We start from the raw sequence: 25,448 nt of genomic DNA, 5'->3' as shown, positions 1-25,448 counted from the left end.
GTACTAAACTGTACAATAAATGCTGTGTGTGTTTGTAAAATATTTATGAAAATTTTTAACTACAATTAATATATATATCTATATAATTAAATATATACGCGATCTAATTACTATTCAATAATAATTTCCGCTGGCGGTAATATGTTATCGCCATATAAACAATACCATATACTGGAATACCAAATTGTACGATCTACCCATTCACTGCCGGCCAAAACGTGTCCTATATAAGGTGTATCACGTGACCTAAAAGAGTATCGAAATGGATTTACAATTTCTTCATTAATTATTAAGTAAATCGCATCAATTCGTACCTTAAGATTTGTGTTTGAGTTTTTTCAACAAATGTTATCGCCCAACTCCACGGAAATTCTCTCTTTTTCTCACAACCCAAATATGCGATTGCACTATGTAAAAATATTTCTCTTACAATTGTATTCTTTTCATTTTTCTCCTTCTTCGATATCACAATTTTTCCATCTCTTAGCTCACATTGATAACTTTTAAACGATTTCGTTCGATTATCAACAAATTTCAATTCTTTACCAGGCGTTATTATAGCTAAATTCTTAACAGCCCGTTGCACTTCGTTCAATATTTCAATTGGTTTAACTACCAAAGTATTGTTTCTACGATCATCGTCTGGCCAATATGACCAATTTAATACTACATCGAACACTTTAATGTCATGATGCAACGGTCGCTCTAAGTTACCATTAAGTATGATTTCGTATAGAGTAATCTGGTGCGTTGAAAGATTCATTTTTGATGCCAACTCCTGGCAAACTTCGTAGGCAGTTTTCGTAGGCGATATGGTTACATTCACTTGAGTCTTATCCTAGAAATTAAAAAAACAAACTAAAAATGAATAAATATACCAACGCCGTACATCATTAATATTCGCCTAAAATCTCTATATATATGATTAGGGGCTAATGCCGATTACTGATCAAATTTTTTACACCATCATTAGATGAGAACACTTGCAACATTCGAAAATTCACAATTTCAGAGACTCCATAACGTATACATGTTTTTGATTGGCAACAAATTTTAAAACAATTTAAGCATGTCTGTGAACTACTGTCGATTTCCCTCCCTATATTCTCTAGGCAATGCAAATGGGGTAAACATTCTTCAAGTCACAAAAATGAAGCAAATGAAGGTCACGTCCACAGTATCACGTAAACTACGAATACCTCCTCCTTTTGGCCTTTTGTTTTTTGCTAACTACAATGGATACACGATAAATATTTTCACGTATATCCTATAAATGTGGAAAAAATCAGCCACTCCCACTCATCAAATGTTATAAAAAATGAAAATTTCTGATTGTTTAGTTTTTTTGTTTTAGTCCTTTTCGTAGGATAAAGATTGTGGGCACAGCCGAATACAAATTTTCCTACTTTTTCAACCTTAGATCATCAATCGCGTTAAAACTTACAAAACATAGTGCTTTTTATTAAAGCAAAATAAATTCAGGATGTCTCAAATAACACGCATAGCATCATCGTGAAACCAAAAATGCGAGCTACAGATCTATAAAAATGAACACAAAAAGCAGTATAAAGGAGAACGCTATCCTATGATAAGGTTTACTTAAATCATTACCAACTGGAGTTGATATCGAACAAGTTTTAACACGTAAATACATATATTGGTATAAGCTTTGATGAGCATCGACGTGGATATTCTGGATATTCCCGACGATGCTGAAATTAAGCATCTTTGCTTCGCCTTTGCTTTCAATGGCAGAGGATTGTTCTCTTGATAATCCTTCTTACATGGATATGAATTAAACGGGCTACAAGTGTACAGTGTGGCAAGCTAGAGAACTCGCGTGAATTGTAATAAACTAAAATGTGAAAAAGTGATTATAGTAAATCAGAAAATTATATTTCTTTGTGACTAAATATTTTATAACCATCACGGTTGTCCTAGAAATTACTAAAAAAACAGAAAAGCCGTGGTAAAAATAAAAATTTTAAACGTACATCTGTCGAAAGTTACGAGTAACCAACCAGCGAAAAACACGAAAAACATAGGTGTACTCGGTTTTGAGTTGAATAAGCGTGTGAGAGTTCTAGCCGTATCCTTTGACGGGTTTGGGTCATTTTCAAATTGTTTTGCAAATTTGTAAGCAATGTCTTTATTTTTGGAACGATACTACGCCATAGGGCAGATAGACAGATGCACAGGTATACTCCAAAATTGACACTGGCCAAGAATGTATATACTTTTGGATGTTTTGAGGCAAACTTCGGGGCTACAATATTAAGTAAGCCTGGCCAATTTTTTCCATTTTTGTACAGTTAGTACAAGATTGCCTATAAAATACACGTTCAAATTTTTATAGATTTATCTGCAATAGTTTGTGAGCAATGAGCAAAAAGTCTATTTTTCTTACCTTTAGAAGACAGAGATATACTCAGTTCGCGTAGTACTGTTTCAATACCAATCTGCGTACAAGAATTTTCAATGGTTTTGCCAAATTTGAAAAAAACAATGTTTACAACAGACATAACACAAACGAATATGCCTAATCCGCATGTATACATATATAACTTATGGGGTCTTTAAAACTTCTTTATGGGTGTTGCAAACGTTTTGACAAAATGACAGTGACTGACATAAGACACATTTGAGATAAACAGTTAAAAATAACAAATTTTTATTTTAATCAACTAAAATCAGAAAAATTAATTTTTTGTCAGAGCCACTTTTATAAGGCATAAAGATTTGGAGGGTTTAAAATAAATGTAATTCGTTAGATATTTAAATCTTAAACGTCCCAACCTTTTACGTATAGTCATGTAAAATTGGTTCATTTTGGGTTTGTCAAAAAAAAAAAAATTTTCATATATTAATGTATTAACCCGTAAGATGTCTAATTTCATTATTAGTCTCTTACTCGGCTAATTTTTAATATTTCTCTCTATTTCTCTCTATTTTAATAGCTGTCTTTAGCTATCTTGATTTCAGCAATTACGCGCAAACTGTACGAATTATAAACATATATATTATATGCGGTTACGCCCATCTAAATGTAAATATTCAAATAGGTGCTTTTCGATCAATTTCATATATCAAGTTCGAAATTGTACTTTACCATCTTTTACACCTGATCGCAAAATTTCGAATAAATTTGTAATATTTTATAAAACAGTGAACAACATATGGTAAATTGAAATTTGATCCACCCATTTAATATCACCCCCACAACTAGCAAAACTTTTTTCAATATTTGCATATTTGCTTACTATAACCCATAGTAACTTAGTAACGTATCTAAAAGCCGTATTGCTCAGTGTTACTGCGTAATTTAAAGAGAAATCTAAATAGAGAGCTTGACATAGATATACCGTAACAAATTGATATTGATGGAACACCATATAACAAAGCCTTAATCCAATTTTCTTGTTCATGCACAGTTCCAGACGATAATGTCTTTTTTTCTTGTTTGCTACAAAAGTTGTCCAAAACAAAAAACCGTATAGCGGATAACCTAGCCTTAACCCCGTCAACGGCTAGGTTACTTATTATCGAAATCAAGAAAATAAATATATTGCATTTCGATTTTCTTACCTCTGTCGTATTCTCAGGATTTGGATTTAATGTAATCCACATTTTGAGATCTCCTGATTTTTTTACCGAATCCGTAAGCGTTTCGGCGGCAGCATAATATTTTTGAAGACACATTAACATTTCCTGCTCCTTTTTCTACAAATTAACAATTTATATCATTTGCTATTAAAAGTTGATTTAATAAATAGAGAGAGAAGAAGAAGCGCGCTCACCAATTCATCGGCTGTTAGTGGAAATAAATCTTTATTAAAATTAATTAAATCTGTCAAAACGTCGGCCTCTTTTTGCGAGTAAATCATCTCCTCGGCTTGAATGCTTTGGATAAGAGTCGGTCCCCAAATCATTGTCAAATTTTGTATGCTCATTTTATTTTTGTTCAGCTGGGAACTAATGAAAGCTAAATGACCGACAATTTTTTTCAATGTTTCACGTTCTATGATATTTAAACGGGCTAACAATTCTTTATATAAAGTAATCTTTTCGCTGTTTGCCTCTAATTCGCTAATGCACATAAAACTCTCCGACAATTTGCCCATTAAACGTTCGGGTAAATCGCGCATGAATCGTTTTAAAACGTTCGCTACATCGTGTTCATTGTATTCGTTGCGAGTGATTTCGACATTGAATGCATCCGCGCGAAATGCTGACATTAATTTATGTATAGAATTTTCAGATCCCGATTTACGATAAATACCCTCCGACATCGAGCCGTGTATGTAAACGAAATTAATGCATTTATCGACTATAACAGGCACATTAAATTTAGTTAACTGCTGATCGGCTAATGAAAATCCATTATTATGGGCGACCTCACGTATTATATTACGCCATACTTTCGTTTCACGCGGAGCACTCATTATTATGTAAACGGTAAAAGGGGGAGCATCAATCATCAACATCGGGCCCGATTCGACATGCAAATTTTTAATGCTATCATCGCTTTCTTTAAGCACTGATAAAAGAAGAAGAAGATGTTTCGATTTTAATTTTTGACTATTTTTTTTTTGATATAAAATCATTTAAATGTACCTATGCATCGCGCCTTACGTAAATCCATTTTTTCGATATTCCCTGAAATTTCCGTTACAAAGACTAAACGTCTTTGAGACTTCTTCAACACCAACCATGTACCACTCCATTCCGAAGTTATGGAATTCTAAAAATAGTATGCATATGTCAAAATTTGAAAATGCTGAACCAGGTCGAATGAATTGTTTACCTTGAGATAACACCAACCCGCTCTGTAATAATGACATGTGTACTTTGTCGGTATGGAATTGGTAAGACTTTCCAATATTTTTTGCATCCATATGTCTCTGTAATAAAATTGTAAGAACATATATCAAGACAATTTTTAAATGATTCGTTGCACGTTGTATTTGTACCTTTCAGATTCTTTGCTTACGCCATATAAATGGGAAACTCGTTGATGTTTCACATTGCCCGATGACCCGCTGGTCATAATTAAATTAGGATTCGACATTTGCTGTACATTGCCAACGAAACCGTTACCATTCTTTGGAATTGTTGTTGTAATTTCAAAGCAATAGAAATGAGTTGAATTATCGGTAACTCGACTGTTGCTCACACATTGGACAGTGGTAATATTTTCTAAAGAAATGCTTTCTTTAGGTGTTTTCATCTCTTGATCCAAAAATGTCTGAAATTGTCGATCTCTTAAAACGGCTTTCCGATTTTGCATCTCTTTTAGTATATCTTCAACAACTCCGGAGGGAAATCGCACCAAATGTCCTTCGTAACGCACGAACAGAGGCGATAGCGTAGGCCGCGGTATCATTTGTAGCGTAACTTTCACTTCAACAGATTTTTGGGCAGACTTGAAACTCGTTTTACGCTTTAAAGCGTCCACTCGCGTCATCACATTCGAAAACACATTCATAGTGTTTTTGAAACGCGATGAGCGAGTTTTTATTGTGTCGCCGCTTGAAGTCTTATCACCGATTGCTTCCAAATACGAGGGTGGACTTTCGCCATCATCCATACTTAATTTACTCGATTTAAAGCATTTAGAATCAGAAGAATCTCTTGACTCTCCGACAAACCATTGAGAACGATTTTCTGATGGCCGGGCTAAGTCAACAGCTACATTTGACGGCGGCTTATCTTCAACGTGACTTAAATAGGGCTTAGCTTGTTTTTCGACATCGTTCGTGTCAGAAATTATATTCTCCACACTATCAGAAAGTAACTGAGCATTTTGATGAACAATTTGCATGGACTTGGAAGATTTGCTAGTAGCTGTTTGGGTCTTAGTTGGACATACGGTAGTAGAAGTACGCGCGACCGGTAAAGATGAAGCTTTTGATTCCTCGGACTTTTTTTTATTAAGTGCAACACCATTGCTAATATTAATGTTATCTTCTTCTGATGTGCACATGCTCAGCTCATCGTCAGAATTGGAATGAGTTTTTTTTATCGCACCATATGTTTCTTCTTCAAGCAAATATTCCAACAGTAATAATTGGTTACTTTTATCGCTACGACAAATCGTGGAAGCTTTACGCTTGGTAAGAGGATCGAATTCCTCTATTATTGCTTTAGGAGGTTCCGTCACACCACCAACGGCCCCCTGTTCACCGTCATTATCAGAGTCTTCTTCCGTTATACTCACCAAGGTATTTTGAGGTGTTAACAAATCTTTATTGCTCGTAGCCATTTCGAAAACATTTCCATAAGTTATCTCCTGATTAACATAAATCGGCTCAGGTTCTGGTGACGATGAATCTTGACTATTGTTGGCATTGCTTTCCTCATAGTATTCCCATGAATCACTACGCTCTGGTATCGGTGTATATTTCTCTTCAGCGTTTATCAGTTGCCTTAGAATCAATGATTCCTCACGTTCCGCTGCTTCAGCTTCTGAATTTAATTTTTGCAATTCCATCGAGTCTACATTTACTCTTAGTGAGCATTCGTCTAATGTCGCACTTAATTGCCGTCTCATCTGAATTTCTTCACAATTCTTTCGTCGCTTCTGCCGAACAGGTGGTTGTATTGGATTTAATTTTCCATAAACAGGCTCTGGACTAATCAAATTTTCCATTTTCTCTGTTAAGATAGGAGCCGGTATGGTGGGCATTGGCGGCGAAGGTAAATCCACAGAATCTCTGCAAACATTGTCTGGAAAACGCGAACTCAATTCTTCCAACACTCTGTTCAGATTTGAATTGTTTTGTGCAGAGTTGCCTTTGGGAATAACCAGGGATTTACTAATAACTGTATTTCGCATAAATTCCGTTTTCACTGACGATCTAAAAGTATGAACACTATTAACCGGCTTCACACTACGCGGCACCTCATAAGATGAATCCAAACGTTCGTTGCTGGTTAAATCGCATACGCCGCCACTTTTACGCGACAATGGACTACTAAATGTTATAGTATTAAAAACTGTATCATTAGGAGGCACTGTTTGAGGTCGATCAGAATTAAGTTGTGATAACGACATAGTATCCTTGCTTTTATCTCGTTTAATTAAATTCAAATTTGAACCGAGAGTTTTAAGGCGATGTGTAGTCTCGAAACCGATATTACTTAAAATGTCAGAAGAATTTTTCAAATTCTTATCAAATTTATGCTTAGCACCTTTAGCCTTGGAGACAACGCGTTCTCCTATTGATTCGGTTAATAATTTTGAAGTAGTACCCAATGATTTCAAAAGATCACTAAAAATATATTTCAAAAATACATATATATATATATATATATATGTATATATATATATATATATATATATTTATATCCTTTTATTATAAAATATGCCGATTGGATGTTAATTGCTACTCCGCCACTACTCCACTACTGATAAAAACATATATCTTCTATTTGCCTCAACTACGGAAAAGTACATACATGCAAAATATGTTTATATTATTAATATAGCTACGGAAGAGCGACACTTCTAAATATAAAACTTGACTCGTGTGTTTTATAGTTTTCAGCTGCTCAGCAGAACTGACAAGGAACATAGATGTATAAGAAGATTTATGAGAAAACGAATTTTTGCCCTTAAGTATAGTCAGGGATTTCAAGATCACAATTTATGAGCAATGAATGAAACATTCAAATACTATATATATATATATCAAATATATATACTATACTTTAAAAATAGAATTTACTTCCTCTCTTTTCTCATATACTCGTTGATTATTTATATACATTTTATTTTTACTTTATTCTTCTTTTTGGTTGTAAAGTAATTAGCTAGCTATATAGTCCAGGTAGAAGCAAATGTTTTCAATTCGTCTCATGGGTTAAATGAACTTTCTCTTGTCGTTTTTTGTTTATTAAGGTAACATATACAAGAAGCGTTCCTCCCTATCTTATGTATCGAATGGAGAGTAAGTAAGAAAGTTTTATTCGACTTTGAATCGAATTTTACATGCCCATCACCATAAAGACATATATGAAGTTAGCCTTGTGAAGCTCATCATCAATAAAAAAATTACATTCGAGTCCAGCAGAGAGAGATCTTTGAACTATTCCATATAAGACGAACAATGAGCAAACAATTTATCATATTCAACTTACTTATCTCGTATCTGCTACACTTTTGAAAAAAGACAATCACTATACGCCTTTATACATACATGCTTACATATACACTCGTCAAGTCAGTGAGAGTGCAAAATACGCCGCCAAAAGTTTTAATAGTCATTGTCACCAACGGTAGTTTAAGTAGAATACATAAAGGATGCTACAAGGAGCGAGAATTAATCTGAAGTAATATTAATGACAGACCGAAGGCGTTGAATGGAATTGAAAGCCTCTTCCGGTATCTCGGAGTGCACATAATGCAGTCTGTTTTGCACCGCTTTAAAAAACCTAAGCACTTGATTGCATCTTTCGGGATTTCAAACACACATTCTGTTCAACGAAAATCGTTTTGTATTCTCATGCCCACAACATCAAAAGTTGCCGATTCTCCCTACATTAACACCATCATTATTCCGCCTGTGCGTTAGGAGACAGCTTTGGATTTTGGTGACATTAAAGCTTATCCTATTTACCCGACTTCCTTCAGATGTTTTTATGAGCAGCCCAACTTAGTGTGTCATTCACTTGGAGAGAAAGCACGCAGTGGTAAATTTTTTCTAACGTGCTTTGCTCCTAGTTATGATGATTTCTTCAGCAACCCTCGCTGAGTAGAAATATATAAAGGCAATCTACGTGATATGCATGCTTGCAGAAACGACAAGGTATATTAAAACATTTGCATCAGTCCTTGACAAATAAGAAATTGAAAATATGCAAATCGCGAGAAAAGACATATTCCAAAGAGCAGCGTAGCAAAGGAAGATTAATCGCAGTTTAAGTGAGCCTTTTTTAATATCGAACACTACTTGCTGACCCACTTACACTTAATTTTAGACTAGATCTACAAAGCCCAAAAAATCAATATACACCCAAATCTTTCGTTACACGATTTTGAAATAACCGAATTCGCCAATGAGCAAATACATTTTTTTTTTGCACGAATTATTTCTTCTACGACAATTTCAAAACAAGAAAAAAATTTTTTTTTAATTTTAATTTTGACGATGTTTCGCAGAAATTTATATAGATAGCAAAAAAAAAAAAATACAACTGAGCGAATACTATGATCCAAAATCAGTCCGTTTATGCCACAAATGTGCTAGTGACTTGCTCTACGGCATTTGAATCACACCCGACGGTTGTGCTCGACATCATTGACATATCTACAGATGATAACATTTTTGATCCAGTTCGTAAAAAATGTGCACCTTTATGAATAGTTGAGAAATAGATTTTTGTTCCTAATTTCAATTTTTAAGTGTTGTATTCACTTATGGACCGAATTTTCACTGTAGTCTAATTTTAATTTGATTTTTGAAATAAAAAGAATGGTTTTTGCTTTGCTTATATGGATTTCATTATTACTTTTTTTGTACGGTGTTTTGGGAAACCATTTAAAGTTTTTCATCTGACACGATTTTTTTAAGTTGTGACACATATCTCCAAATTTACCGTACCTTACATGTATTTTTTACACGAATTTTTTTGCACGGATTGCTAAAGAACGCGTTTACCGCCTAAAAAAGAGTTGAGCGTATATTTTTGGCAATTCAGTACAGTACAAAAAGTTAATGGACAATAGGATATGACGAGTTTGTGTCAGAATTTCAATGAAAAGTTAGTTACAATTATAACTTAAAGGCTGTATGATAAGTACTTTTTTCTCAAAGCTCACAATATCAATTATGTCAAATTAATGCGATATTGTTAAACATTATCTTCCGCGGAATTATTAGAATTTCATTTAAGTATATCAAAAAAAAATATTGTTTCCATAATTGATGAAGATGATGTTCAGTTATCTTTAATTTTTTTTTTCTTTTGCGTTAGTAAGTGGAGAAGTTAGTCATCAATTTTATTCAATTATTTTATCAACCAAGTAACAATACCTAACAAACGATATTGAAGCCACCTGAAACAAAAGGTTAGGAAGGATAACTGGGCCATACTTTTTCGCAATTCTGCTCGTACAACTCTCATAGTAAGTGAATAGTGTTGACTAACTTTTTTAAATATGATATTGGTGCTATGAAATAAACAATATGGCCGGTGTCACTAGTCACACAGATCATGCAACAAAGCTTTCATTGCGTGAGTTATTTAACCCTAACCTAACTACTGGAAAATTAAAATTAGTCATAATATGAATATTAACTGCTTTCATAAAACATATATTATTATACGACGATGTCCTTAACATTCATATAGACCGAAAGAAATTCCACATCATAGACACGCAGGATCCAATTGAGGATGAAATTTGGTACACAGATATGGTGACGAAGTGTGCATACCATTCAGTAAAAGCACTATCAGTTTTATTAATTTCCTTACAAGTTGTGAACTGAATCGAAGTTTACACAGAGCTTGCATCAATAAATAAATTCTTTCTTATCTTTTCAAGTTTTTTTTTTTTAATTATTCGAAATAAAAAAATACATGCATATGTTTAAATATAGCTTGGTTGTGGACATATATTGTGATTCGGCTCACTATAAAAACTCGTAATAAGAAGATTAGAGTTAAAAAACTCTCTTATTGCAAGAAATCCTATATGCGTAATCTGCCGCTATATGTTCTTTTCGAAAAAATTATTAAAATGAAATATTTCCCCAGTGCAATGCAATCATCTGTTGATCAATTACAAAGACCGTGAATCTTGTCATGCTGTTAAGTGATCACATCCGCTTCTTCATATGCACCATCTAAGCAAGAAAGGTATACTATATTTTTCCTTCCCTTTGCCACACCCAAAAATATGTTTAAGACATTAGCTACACCAGCGTGAAATTTTGATACGTTTATTTATCCGTCCGTTTGTTCATTTTTCGCCTGTTGTTAAAATGCTACCTGGCGAGAAAATAGGGTTAGGAACCTGAAGCTTAAAGCATGGATTCTTGCTTAGCAGGAAATGTTTGTCGTTGAAACTGGCTGCATAAATGTTCAACATTCAGATTAGCTGCATAAATATTAGCGAAGATAAGCAAATTGAAGTTTTGTAAATTTTTTTTTAATTAACCAACCAGTCAGGGATGTCCCCTATTCGCGCAACACAATGACGGCCAGAAAGAACAATAAGCGAAGGAAAGGAAGTGACCACAGCCCAGCATTATGGTTTTCTCGACTGAACACTCACTACAGCTACGACCAAAGCAAACTTTGCCTCGCTGAGGTATGAATCGGCGACTACTGAGTTGTTAGTCGCGGTTCTTACCTATTCGGCTATTCTTGCGGACAATGACTCCTCAATCGCTAGTCGCTTGATCCGTGGGACATTACGTTTAAATCTTTCGACTTGATTTCCTTAAACATGCTTATCATAGAGCCTTTGTAAAGTAATCATAATGAATAAATATATTTATTTAATCTTAGCAAACCCCATAACCTTAAAAATGATTTGTACCAAGCGCAAGATATAATAATAAAAAAATTTCCCTTTTAAGTACACAAAAAACAAAACAAGCAAAATATACAGTATTTATTACTTGTCAATATTGTTGATGATATTTATGACCGGACTTTTTTCAATATTGCAAAATGTTTGTGACGACATGTCCGCATTGTTATGATGATCTTCGTCATATTCAACATTAACATACCCGGGTGATGGTGATTTGTATCTAAAATTATCCGAACTATCAATTGATTCAGCCAACGAGGAACTTGAAGATCTCTGACTAAGGCACTTTGCTGTTAATGGCGGATAAGTTTTGTTCGGTGAAAATTTCCCTCTCGATTCCAATGTATCGCTGTTGTCGTTATTATTATTATTATTGAAAGTGTTGCTACTTGTTGTTGAAAATTCACTTGATATGGAGTGACTACGTTGACGTATTTCACGAATTTCAGGTATTTCACGTATTTCACGATCACGATCAATATTCGCGAAGATTTTCGGTGGTAAATCAGGTGCACGACGTAGAGGTTTGCTATCTAATGATAAATCTGTGCACAATGTTTCAATTTCGTTGATCTTGGGTTTGATGATTGCATTTTCATAAACTTGTGTTTCATTATTTTGCGGTTTTCTAGGTCTGGGTGCGGGCGTTGGTTGACTATACAAATTAATATCTTCATTGGCATTTGGTCCATACAGATCATTGGTTTCCGTTAGGATTGTCTTAGGTGAGCTCAGTTTTTCTGAATCCTCCTTTAAAGTGGGATAAAGTAAAAACACTTTATTGTTGGGTACTTTATCACTGCAGCTTACATTGTTTTGTATATTTTCTGAATTTATATTCAAATTTTTATTAATCAAATCAACGGAAACATTTTCATATTGAGTTTTACTCAATTCGGGATAGAGACGTCGAGGGGCCGGCACTGGTCGACATATTTCATCTTCAGCCATTATAGTAACCTAAATATATTTCAAAAAAAGAACGAAAAAAAAAAAAGCTTATGTGAAATGTTGGTCAGTAAATTAAAGCAAAATTAATTTAAGTTTTTGCAAAATAATATATTTTTGCATTCTTCTAAGAACTACCCTATAATGTCCTACATACAAACCGAGTAAATAAAAGATTACAAATGTTAACGTATGTACGCTCAGAAAAATTTTGCATATATATATGTACGGCAACAACTTATTACAAATCATAAAAAAAAAAAAAAACATAATTTATTTACAAGCATTCATAAACAACGCTGTGGACAATGATAAGAATGTTTTTGCAAAAAGAATAAGAGAAACTAAACGTCAAGTGAATGCATAATTGTTCTTGTGTATGGAAACAGATTCTTAATAGGTCTGTGAACGTTTGACCTAAGGCTTTAAAACAAACTGGATTTAACGAATAAAAAATGCCTTTGTCCGGCAAAAACCATCTCTCAAGTGTGAAGGCTTGCTAAATCATCAGATAATCACAACAACTGCAAAGTAAATTAAAAATACATTCCATTCCATTTTTTTTTGCTTAGTTTTGAAAAACTTTGTGATAAAGAAATGTAATTAGTAGGTGCTTGCATGTATTTTGATCATTTTCACCAATAGATCTCAATAAAAATTCATAAGTAACAAGAATTTTTGCATATTGTTTGTTGCATTGTTTAGATCTGAAATGAATCCTTTTTTCCATTTAATCTATATCTTTTTTTGCACGAAGTTTTTCGGGGTGTATCCCTCGCGCAAAAAGAAAATTAGCGTATTTATTAGACGCTAGCATGTATGATGTCGATGATCAAAAAAAAAAACGCAACTAATTCTCTTTTTACACGATAGATATGTTCCCAAAAAAAGTGCAACAAACAATATTAAAAAATTCATAAAATAATTCATTAAATGTACTATAAAAAATAAATTATGCCATACTTTGAAAAACCAAACAAAATCGCCTAAAAAATACATTATGCCTTTACTCTATGCACAATTCGGGGAATTCCACTCATATACGCATATAATCGACATAATCTAACTGAATTTTAAAAATTATAACACGGAGTTACAATGCATATTTGTGAGGAGTGAGAATGAAAAAATTCATAAAAACCCCAAAAAAAAAATTCACCAGAAAATTTCACAAAAAAAAATTCATAAAATATTGAAAATCGTGTTAAAAGAAAACAATTCGGGTAAAAAGATAATTTTTTTCTTTCCAACTCGTGTTAAATCAAATTTCGTGCAAAAGAAATTCCTGTAAAAATTAATTATTATTCTTCTTCCAATTTCTCTATCTGTATAAGTTACTACCAAGTTTTTCAAAACTAAGCAAAAAAAGTTTTCGAAAATTGCCCACAAAAGATTTCTATAAATAGAAAATCAGGAAAATTATGATTTTTAAAGTGTAAACCATGACTTTTAAGTGCGTAAGCGTAACATATAAAGTTGTTACAGATGTCTTTGTTGGCTTAACATGGTTACACTAACTTGTGAGTTTAACCCCACGGTGCCTGATGACACACGTGTTAGTTTTAGGTAACTGACGCTCTCCGAAGGCCCTTATCATGCAGTCAGGACTCAGACATTGGTTAATTGTTGCCTTCAAACTGCTGATTGGACATACTAGCTTCCACCGCGATTACCCCATGTAAGTAAGTATACAAGCTTCCCCCTGAAGGATCTTGGCAAGCACCAATTTGCAGTACACCAATTCTGTCACCACTACCCGCGTGATATAGTGAATGGACTACTCACCCCCGTGGAACTTAAAGTTAGATTATAAAGCCTTTAGCCTTACTTTACGCGACGTAGTCACTCCTGTCTTCGAATTAACCATACAATCTCGGCTAGCCTACACCGGACTACCCTTCTTCAATGTATATCAACATCTGATGCTACATCTAACATGGCGGGCGGGACCATGCTCTCTACTATTACCATATCAACGTATTTTACGTAACCAGTTACCAGGTGGATGGTTAGTATTTACTTCTTAGCAATAGTCTATGAAAGAGGATTGCTTCTTCCACTATACCCCTAGGCTATCTTTCAGCAAACTTATCGAATAGTTGTTACAATGGGTGCAATGAAATATAGATAGGAAGTTGAAAAGGTAGTAAGCGCATAAATTATATTAGAATCTGAATGTAAACGGAAGTACCGCTAACTTGAAATTCATATAATATGGAACCATAACTAAACATTGCTCATTGGACATCTTTCCCGATTTTCATTCAGAAGTTCTCAATTGTGAATTTTACAATTACAAATTGAACTCAAATTGCATTATTAACGATTTTCATCGCTTTCAGCTGTCCATTCTGAATTCCAATCAATAATTTCCAATATCCATTTGGAAATTGTGAATTTTTGATTTAAAACAAACAATATATATTTTCAATTTAAAATTGATAAGTCTGATGCACAATTCATCTTTACCGAATATTGATAGACGTTTTCGAACCGACTGGTGTCTGATGTAGACTTATTTTTTCTTTTCTTCCCGGATTGTTTATAGCACTAAAATGTTCTCAGAAGCACTCTTCCTAACTATCGTGAAAATACGATTTTCGCTCGCAATAACTCACTTAGAAAACAGAATCTTGTTATAAGAAAAAAAAATCATTTTCAAACCACTAAAGTGCAGGAAGAAGAGTTTTGAACTTGAAAAAAAACGACTATAAAAATGCAGGAAATCTTATCGTCAATCAATAGTTGTTAAAAAAGACTACTGCGTCGCAAAGCTAATACTCTCCCATCGAGTGATCACACCGGCGAGATCGGATTGGGGATGGCAAGCTTTTTAACCCCAGGCGGAAGCAAGGAAATGGTACATTGACGGTTCAAAGTGGAGAAATGCACATCTGAGGCTGGGATACGCGGTCTGATTTTTCAAATGGCCATAGTATTGGGATATAATCCGTCTATATTCCAAGCACAAGTCTATGCAATCTCCCTCCCTTTACTTCCACAGGTAAGCCACCATAAAGGCCCTAAGAGAGCAAACGATAATATCCAGGCTTATTTTGGAGTGACTTCGAACATTGTATAAGCTAGGCAAGCACAATGATGTGCACCTAATATGAATGCCTGGCCGTTCGGGTGCTAAGGGCAGCAGGTGGGTTCGAGTGACCTTAATAGGTCCTCAATATTTTCTGTTGCGTATCAAGAAGTTATATTAATAGGCCGATGTCGCAATAGTCGACAGAAGAAAACCGGAGCAATGTGCGGGACAACAGTAAGCAAAAAGATTCATAAAATTTTCCGGCATAGCACGCAAGCTACTGAAACTAAAAAGCAGAGACCTACGTTTGGTCACAAAACTTGAAAAGAAACTTTCACATATTTATAGATAGACTTGAAATGATGCGTATCTAATATTCGTTTCAAACCGACTATATGTGTTTTATTGGTTGTTCTTGCGCTGAGTAAGGAGAAAAAAAAATTGAATTTAAATCTTAAAAAGTTACAAATTTGATATACAATAACATTGACTCATCCGTTACATTCTTAAATAACAATGAAAACGAAGAGTAAGCTCTACTGTCATATGGCGACTTAAGTGTGTAGTACTGATGTTTGGTTGGTGTGCGATGATGATGATGACACAACAAACTCAATATTAACAGTCAGTGATTGCTCAATAGGCATAACATACAAATTTCTCATATAATCGCTTAGCTATGGAAAAAGCTTATTGACCCGCCGCAAACTGTTAAGTAAGCAATCATGAACTAAGGACAACTAATTAATGAATCATTTTTATTTATCACACAACTTTAGCCGGGAGTTTGCAACGGAAAATGTATTTAAATAAAATATCAAAAAGCTTTGATAAGAAATGTCATTTTATTTAAAGAAAACACATACACATATATGTATGAAATGATTTCAGCTTATCATGGGCAAGAAGAGTAAGTATTTTTAAAATCGTAAGGGTTTGAGGATTTTTTTTTAATTGCAAGATGAGTAGATTTTTGATAAGCTTTTACATTTAAGAAAAAAAAAAAAAAAACTCAAACAACAACAACGCAACAAATGCATGCTTAGGTGCGTAGATTATTTGCTCCGATTTTTGTCGAGACTACAAACGAAAACGTTATCGTACCGTTACAAGTGACCACAATACGTTATAGCAAACATTGAACCGGTCCCTTAGACTTAGATCTTGGACTAAATGTTAATAAATTTATCATTTGTCTTAAAAATAGCTGAACGGAAGCCAACGATGACGAGCGTGATTCGACTAAATTCTAACGCATCTTAAGTGTTTTTAACGAGAGATAAACTTTAATGAAAACTGGGACAAGGTCCGAAGATTACTGAAACATCCATATTTACACCATTAGAAAAAATATGTTAAAATCAGAAGAAATTTCTTTTCCTTATACATAGCCTTACAAATATCCGATATAAAAATTACACATAACAGATTCCGCCTGCAAATGTTTCTTCATTTCGAGTTTTTTAGTGGGCCGGTGGTGGCAATTTTTAAAAATTGTTTATTTAACTTGCCTTCTTGCCATAGTGAAATCTTCCGACATTTTGGCATTTTCATATAATATAGTCAGTCATTCATGTCCAAATTTTACGATGACAGTAAAATGCCTATTGCCTCGAATATGAAAGACAAAGATATAAAGATGGTAAGTTTCGGAGTAAACTATGTAAAAAAAAAATTTGTTACAATAAAACCAAGTAAGAAAATTGTGTTCGATAGTGACCGAATCTTTTATATCCGTCAGCATGATTTCAAAAAAAGGCAGACAAACTAAACTTTCACTCTTTATAATATCGAAGGGGTGCGGCCGTGGAAATTTACCTATGGGAGTTATAGACGTATCCTCTAATCGATTTAGGTCGTTTTCACCTCCTTTTGCAAATTTTGTAGGCGATAATCTCGACGGGAAAATGTTTACGGTAGATGCTACATAGTTGTGGAAATGGTTAGATGGACAGATAAGCAGAGGGATATGCTTAAGTGCTCGAATTGAAACTGACCAAGAATTCCAACACGAAGATATATATTCTTGATCAGCGTGAAATGCTGAGTTGATTTAGCCATGCCTGTCCGTTCGTGTGTTTGTGTGGTTGATATTGAAAATGGACCAAATTGATCAGAGCAGAAGCGCGCAATGGAGCGTAAAGTGAACGCAACTCAGTTGTTTTTACGAAAATTTTCAGATTTTTGCTCGTTACTCGGAAACTATTAAAGTTAGAAGGTTAAAATTTTCCACGTTTACTTTACGTCCAAAAATGGAAACAATCGGCCATGCCCAAACAATGTTACGAGTAATTAAGTTCATTTCAATTTCGTAATTTTTTGAGATTTTATGCATTTATTTATCATAAGGCAAACAAGACCGAATGTTTAAAACTATGTTGTACACTCCTCAAATGAACATATATATTATCTGCCGTAAAATGGAACATATCGGGATTAATTTTTTCTTAATAATATCAACGATGTGGGTATCAAATAAAAGAACTTGAAGAAGACTAGAACGCGAAAAACATTACAGTGGTGCGTATGGAAGATTCGGCTCTCGCCGAACTTTCTTACTTTAGAACTATCTTACTTATTTTAATATACTTCGGTCCCCGTTATAATCGATATCTGTTGTAGATGTTAAATTTATAAGAACATAATGAAACATATATCTCTACGTTGTTGTTGCTTTTGCCAATACATTTATAGGCAAATTTCTTCTTAAGTTTTAAGTGAAAATTTTGAGTCTTAAGTGAAAATGTAGATTTCAAACAAGAACTTGTGTGCTTAGTTTCAAAGTTTACATTAATATATATATTTATTAAACTCTAATTTTCTATCTCATTCCGTGAGATGTGCGAGAAGCAGCGGTAAATGGCTCTACAAGCACACGAATAGAAGTAAATCAAAAAGTAAATCAAAAACATATGAATTCTTTATGGTAAGGCGCAAATTACGAATGTATATATATATATATATATATATATATATATAAAATCACTACCCGATTGTATATAGAATATATAAGCAAAAAGAGACGTACACTTACATTTGTACCCATCTACAACGCGCTTGCAATATTCATGCAGAAATGCATTAAACGATTTAGTCGATCACATCTGCGTCAGTCAACAGGTGTAAGTTGACAAGGTGGTATAGTTGTATGTAATGAAAAGAGATGAATTTTTTGAAACCAGCTTTCGAGCCAATGACCACATTTCAAGCAAAATTCATATTTACATTATATACATATGCACAATTCCCTCAGCCATAGCAGACATACGCGCACATTCATAACATGCTTTTTAGGTCAAGTATGCACCAAAAAAAAAAAAAAAAAAACAAAGATATAGGATGAAAATTAATTTGAAGTACATATACAATCACAACTGTTTGTAAATTCATTAACTCATAAATATATAATAAATTAAGGCAACCATTAAAAAGAGTGTAAAGGTTTGAAACCATTTCGCAACTGCGTTCTTCTAGATAATATTCAAGTGATTGATAATAAATTTGGATTTTATGACTTAAGATCGATTGGAATATTTTCGAAATGAATGGAATAAACGCTAGCAATTATAAATAATCTACCCATCACTGGTTATTCCAACAAGAAAAGGAACAGAACTAAATTTTCATGCTCTACAATATACGATGAGCGCGGCTATTAAAGTATGTATGGTGTATGCGTTAAAAGCAGAAAACAAATATGTTCACAGTTTTTGTTGCATACACATGTGGGCGTTATAGGCGTACCCTTTGACCAATTTTGTAGGCGATGGAGGGAGAATGTTTACCATAAATGCTACGTATTTAAGCAGATAGTCAGGTGAACAGATGAACGGATGGACATGCTTAGGTGCATCCAGAATTTCCGCTTTAACTAATAACATTTATTGCAAGCTTCGCCTTTCGGTATCAATTCTGCGAAGTCCTAAGGACTGATCGTAGAAGTACAAAGATTTTGCACAAAAATGATCAAAACCACTTTCGTGCTAAAATTTTCAAAATCTCTGGTAAGTATTCGTATCTAAATTCCAAATCGATCGCATTGCTTCGTAAGTAATGCTTGCATACATTCTGTTCAGCGACATTTATTAGTTAAAATGATAAGCTAATGAGAAAAATCCAAAGGAGCAACAACCGCTCCCATGCGAATTGGATGAAAATAGCGTTTAGAGCCATTTCAATATTGCAGTTTAATTACCTGTCAGGCAAGAAGGGAGTAGTTTTTTGTGGCGTATTATGACTGGCGATGAAAACTCCATCTACTACGACAATCCCAAGGGCAAACAGACATGACTTCGATAGCCACGTCGATACTGAAACGAAATATTCGCGATTATAACATTTTACTATACGTATGGGGAGATTAGTCAGGTATAGTGTATTACGAGCTACTAAAACAGAATGAAACTGTTACTGCAGAATTCTGCTAATGGCAACTGAAATAATTGAATGATGTATTGTAGCAAAGCAGACCAACAATAGCGGCTATCAGACGCAAAGTGATCTTCTTGCATGGCCACTGGTAGCAAGAGTTGTCAAGGATACACTTTTGCAGCGCGAATGTGAAGTTGTGCGGCTCCCATACTCAAGCATACTCGAGCGATGCAGCATGGCTTCACGGCGGCAAGCGGTTTCGAAATACCGAAAAAGTGCAATAATGGATAAATAATTGGATAGCAGCCAAACGAATATGATTCCTTCCTCATGGTATCGACGTATTTTGCCATAATTGATTTTTATATATGTGTTGTACGAACTTTTCTCAATAAATGCTTTTTTTTAAAAGATAAAGTGATCAAAATACTTTATGTAATGCATAAACTAAAATTACATGTGTTAGGCCACTTAAAAAGACTTTGAGGTACTTTTCGCAGGATGCTGCTGATGCTGATATATAGGGAAACACTCACCTAATTGTCTTAAAGGAACGTGTGAGACGTTAAAAGATGACATTTCTGCTTAGACTTTTTGTTCAGATAATTTTCTACTGCTTTGTTCGTGTAAAGAGTTATATTGATTTGAAAGTGGACGAAATTTCTGAAGCAATACACTATGAGATGCTTTTTTACTATAAAAAAGATAAAACATGCTGAAAAATTTGTGAAATGTACGGTGAGGACACTGTGCGTTGACGGAGGAGCCAGGAGTGGGTTGCTCAATTCCGCTGTGGTCGAAAAAGTCGGTGGAATAATGCAAATGATGAATCATTTGAAAAGAGCGGGCTACAAGCAGAAACAAAGACCTATTATATGATCCATTATATGAAACGTATGCGGCAGAAGACACATGGACGGGCAAACTTGCACATGTCTAAATTAATTTGCATTCTTATACTAAGCAAGAATGTTAACATTTTGTGCAGCGATGAATAGCACGCCAAACACTCATTCTTAGTCATTACAAAATACTCCAACAGATATTCGTCGTTCGGAATTCAATTAAGCCAAAAGTGAACATTGAACGTGTGTGCATCATGCATTAAAGTAAGTTCAGCCCCTAATGATCACTTACACTTCAATACCGAATTCAACGCAATAATATTTGTATTCTAGGTTTAAGTTTTTGATCGTCCCGGGCAATAGCATCGATAAATCCTGGTAGCAAATCGCTGTATATTATAGTTGAAATAATACAGTGCGATATTCAGGTTTTATGTAATTTTTCTTTGAAAGCATAACTTAAACTAGAAAATTTAATTCGTGAATATATATAAAAACTAGTAAAAGAAATAACAACTCAGCAGTTATACAAGTTATAACAATAAACCGCAATATCTGCTCCCGATATATATATTTAGAGTCATTACCAAGAATATATATGTAAATCGAATGCATAAATAATTAAAAGTATTTGTTAGAAGTTCGACATGCATAACAATAACATGGAATTTGCAAAAAAAAAAAAAAAAATTAAACAAACTGCACCCAGAGAATTGCAAGTACTCAATGGCTTTTGCCATTTTTTTCCATGGCCCCTTCGCTATATTCCAAAAGCATTCAAATTAAACTATACCTCAAAGAAGAGCTTAGCAAAGTTTTCAATTGCTCCTCGCTCTTAACAGCTGCTTTACATCAGCTACCGATTGACAATTAGCTTTAGATCAATTTCAATATTGTTCTTCTACTGATACGCTTTGTCTCATTTTTAATTCTCTTTTACCGAAACAATATTGGGGTTCGTTAATTTGCTCATTTCATTTGTAAAAGATGAAATAAATGCTTTAAAGGTCGACCTGATCGTTGCGTCGCATTGAAAGCACGAAACACTTCCGTACCGATCGCTAAGCAATTCAGAAGGGAAAACGTTAAACATTGATTTTGGTAGCTAGAACTATATCTCCAATAAGCAGAAGCAATTCGAATTAATTATGTGACACGCCAGTTCGACACTCGAAAATCAAGAAGGGTTTATAAGCAAATTATATTCACTCTTTCGCAATTGATGCGACTATTGCCGTTTTAGCAACAGATGACCGACCAACGAACTTCCACACCGTTAGACAATTAAAGGCGACTAAATTAATATGGAATCTTATGCTGATCAAATAAGTACATTCCTTACGAGAGTTCTGATGATTAACACGATTTATATCATTACGAAATTTTTCGAATATTATTTCATTTAAGCCATAATGTTGGCTTTCCTGATTTCTTGTCACAGCTTAAAAATGCCTTCCATCAAAGATAGGCATTAAAGATTCGTTTTAATCCGTTTAAAAATTTACTTCTATTTTATCTTAAGTATCGTTTTAAGTGTTCTCATAAAAGCTGATATATCTGGTAAGTTTCTCATTAGTAGCAAGCAAAGCGGAATTTTTAATAACAAAAAAAGTGCTTCATAATCAAGTCTTTCGTTTTAATATAAACACGAAACGCATTAAGTTTTGTTTCTAGGATTGATTTGAAGAGATTTTTAGAAAAAGTTCATCTATCTTGAGACATACATTGGGGTAAATTAGAAAATGTCTTGGTTTGCAATAAATATATATATATATATATATTTACAATTAATAATTATTTTCGAATGACTTCTTATCAATTTGGGCCAAGCCCTAAAGGTTCTCAGAGTTCAGAATCAAATTGTAACACTTTTATTACTGCTGAGAGTTTTTCACAGATTATCTTATGCAAGTTTTTTTTATTTATTTTACGAATGAACTATATTTGAATCTAGATTTATAGACATTTACAGTCCCTTATATTGGAGATATCTGCGCCTTAGGAGATTACCAAGTTTACTCTGAAACGCTTATCTGGATAATGCGAAAATTTTGTAGAAAGTTATTGCACTTTAACTGTACTGCGTAGAGAATAATTGAAAACATTTTCATTTCTACTCACGTGAAAGTAATCACCTTTTAGTTAAATAATAGATAAAATGTTTGCGGAGAAAGCCCCTCAACAAGTGTTTTTATTTTTTTCTTTTTCTTTTTCGTTTCTTTTTTTTTTGTTTCTTTTTTCTTATGTATTTTCAAAAAAATATTAGACGTAAGTAAAAACCGAAACAAATTATTTATATGATTTCAATTTCAATATTCAAGTATAGCACAGCTCCATACGCATAACACTTAAATATAAAACACTTTCATTTCAATAAATTGCACACGCGTACGTACAAGCGCATGTACGCATGCATTTATAAATTCAAGATATTTTACAACAAAATGCACGCGTTTTTTCTTCACTAAAGATATTCTTGATTTTCTTTATTTTCATTTCTTTATTTCTCACACACATATCAGACTTACTCAAAATACTTCATAACGGATGATTCACGCAGCACAACGTCAGACTAATGCTTTAGTATATATCTATATACATGTATCATTATTTAACTACACTCATACAAGCAAAAACTGACATATTGTATTTACGATACAATTAACATTCGAGCACTGGTCCCAATACAATTTAACTCTCGTTTTTGTTTTTATTTATTTTTTTTTGTTTTTCTATAACGACAACATTTTACAGAAGTATTTACAAAAAGGTAAATGAAATGAAAAGAAAAAAGATGAAAAAACCGGCCCTACAAGCTATTTTATGTCGAAGACCAAACAAGCAAGTAGTTGACCGTATGCGTACTCACAGACCAAACAGACCAAGAGTTACTAAACGACTAAACTAATCGTATAGCGTACGGAGAATACGAGGCTATTACAATTAGTAAAACTTTTTTTTTTTTTTAGCTTAATAAAACTTTACTGAACACTGATCGCAAACATCATTCGCGATCATATTTTAAGATTTTTTTCATTTACAGTTCTCGGATTCACAACATGTCTCTAACTAGTTATTTGCTTTTTATTCTTTATCTTGTTTAAATTATAAAAACAATTATTATACATATATACAAACACTGTTCCTAACATTCTCTACTTCCATATCACTGTTACATTTGTATCCTTATCAATATCTTTTTCTATACTAGACGGTGATAAGCCAGTTTTACAGCATATCTCATCGAAATTTTGTAGACCAGTGTACATTTTTTGACGTCCCGACGGCACAGAGCCCGTGAACACAGGATATTTATGTATGCAACGTATAAATTTATGCTGAAGACCGAATATAACTAATTTGCGTTCATCGATATTGTGATTTTGCGGACATAAGCGTTGGCATATGGCTCTCAAAGTTACTCCGTGCGTCATGGAGGCATAGAATTGAAATATTTTCTGTATAGTGGGTTTTGTTTTGTCGGGATTTAATGCTACATACTTGCGGCAAGCATAACTTAGGGATGTACTTTGTATAAGATTTTTTAAATTCTGTGTCATGTAAACATTACTGTACTTAAGAATGGGTAGCAATTGAACAACACCATAATAAACTAAATTTTGAACGCACGATTTAACCAGATTAGTCTCTACGTCAGCTTCAGCCGCGATACGAGCTATATGATTGATGCCATTAATGTATGGAAGAATCTAAAAGTTTGTACAAAAAAATTTCAGAACAAAACATTACTTACACATATTTTATTCGCTTAACCTGTTGTGTTGTAAGATCCCAATTCTCTAAAGGCGTGTCTTTATAGTCGACCAATAAGAGAGGTACCATATGATCCTTTACTAACGGTGGATCCGGTTTATGGGTAACTATTTTCAAATAGATAGTAGTATCTCCTTCTAAAAACGAAAATCATTTTAAGTATATACTTTATTCGACAACGATCTTACCAAATTACCTACTATGGTCGTGACCCTTTGCCCATTTAAGTCTTTAATCACGGTCTCAAATATTTTCTGCAATCGTAACTTATTATCCCCCTCCTTGGAAAGGAAACAACTTTCCTCTTCCATCATAATCTATGAATAACACATAAGAGAATTTTATTTATGCATAAGGAAAAATATTATGCGGGTTTTTTTTTTTTTTTTTTTGCAATACCAAATATTCAGAGAGCTTTTTAACAACCGGTTCATATTGCACTGAACGTGCCCAGGAATCGCACACAAAGCACAAATTAAATAGGAAAGCATTACGAGCATATTTTTGCTGATCTTCAATTCCTACTGGATAACCGACAATTTTCATATCCATGGCATTAACAGTGAGTATGCAACGCTGTAAATGAGGCTTAGGGATAATATAAACATTGACAGCATCGAATACTTCTTTGGGCACATAATCGGCTGGTACCTATACGTTTCGTAGTTCAATAATATTCAACAAATGAAGATAATATTGAACATGTCCTAAAAGCATCTTCTCACCTGACAACTGATTTTGGAACCAGCTGTTGCATGAAATTCACTGAGAAATATACACCGTATTTGACCTTCTTTGCCACAGCCTTCATAATACTGTAAACTATTTGTTTGCATACTCTTTTTTTTTTTTTTTTTTGGTTCAACTAAGGCTAACTCAGCGGAATAAAGCGGAGAAACATTCGTTCAGCAACTTTATTAGTTATTTATTA

At 33.7% G+C, this 25,448-nt stretch overlaps 2 protein-coding genes across 8 annotated transcripts; both read right to left on the bottom strand.

The window, feature by feature from the left end:
- Nucleotides 1–11: 11 nt before the first annotated feature.
- Nucleotides 12–24,579, bottom strand: LOC119632716. 7 transcript variants are annotated; one of them, XM_038025812.1, is made up of 9 exons: nt 24,498–24,579; nt 11,631–12,505; nt 4,971–7,271; nt 4,805–4,901; nt 4,615–4,741; nt 3,798–4,537; nt 3,586–3,720; nt 315–838; nt 12–246 (listed from the first exon to the last, which is right to left on the bottom strand). In XM_038025812.1, exons 2-9 carry the CDS (start codon nt 12,494–12,496, stop codon nt 111–113), a joined length of 4,926 nt encoding a protein of 1,641 aa, XP_037881740.1. In that variant the 5' UTR covers nt 12,497–12,505; nt 24,498–24,579; the 3' UTR covers nt 12–110. The 7 variants fall into 7 exon arrangements, with proteins under 7 accessions (XP_037881740.1, XP_037881747.1, XP_037881724.1 ...); XM_038025819.1 differs by lacking the exon at nt 24,498–24,579 and adding an exon at nt 23,272–23,352; XM_038025796.1 differs by lacking the exon at nt 24,498–24,579 and adding an exon at nt 22,865–22,992.
- On the bottom strand, nt 23,272–25,448 carry LOC119632757 (GATOR complex protein NPRL2). The gene is made up of 5 exons (XM_038025827.1): nt 25,243–25,448; nt 24,917–25,168; nt 24,714–24,834; nt 24,518–24,654; nt 23,272–24,453 (listed from the first exon to the last, which is right to left on the bottom strand). Exons 1-5 carry the CDS (start codon nt 25,351–25,353, stop codon nt 23,899–23,901), a joined length of 1,176 nt encoding a protein of 391 aa, XP_037881755.1. The 5' UTR covers nt 25,354–25,448; the 3' UTR covers nt 23,272–23,898.

The sequence above is a fragment of the Glossina fuscipes genome, unplaced genomic scaffold (assembly GCF_014805625.2).
Source record: "Glossina fuscipes isolate IAEA_lab_2018 unplaced genomic scaffold, Yale_Gfus_2 0, whole genome shotgun sequence".
Taxonomy (NCBI): Eukaryota; Metazoa; Arthropoda; class Insecta; order Diptera; family Glossinidae; genus Glossina; species Glossina fuscipes.
Note: the sequence above shows the minus strand (reverse complement) of the source record. Positions and strands in the feature narration are given on the sequence as shown.

What these genes read in the sequence shown, in the direction of transcription:
- LOC119632716 (XM_038025786.1), bottom strand. An exon ending in ATCATCAACAATATTGACAA is followed by an intron (nt 7,272 to 11,630) that starts GTAATAAATACT and finishes ATATATTTTTAG; the next exon opens with TGATCTTTTGAAATCATTGG. An exon ending in ACGTAAGGCGCGATGCATAG is followed by an intron (nt 4,538 to 4,614) that starts GTACATTTAAAT and finishes TTCTTTTATCAG; the next exon opens with TGCTTAAAGAAAGCGATGAT.
- LOC119632757 (XM_038025827.1), bottom strand. Translation starts at nt 25,353, where the DNA reads ATGCAAACAAATAGTTTACAGTATTATGAAGGCTGTGGCAAAGAAGGT. An exon ending in GTTCCAAAATCAGTTGTCAG is followed by an intron (nt 25,169 to 25,242) that starts GTGAGAAGATGC and finishes CGAAACGTATAG; the next exon opens with GTACCAGCCGATTATGTGCC. An exon ending in AAGGGTCACGACCATAGTAG is followed by an intron (nt 24,655 to 24,713) that starts GTAATTTGGTAA and finishes TTTCGTTTTTAG; the next exon opens with AAGGAGATACTACTATCTAT.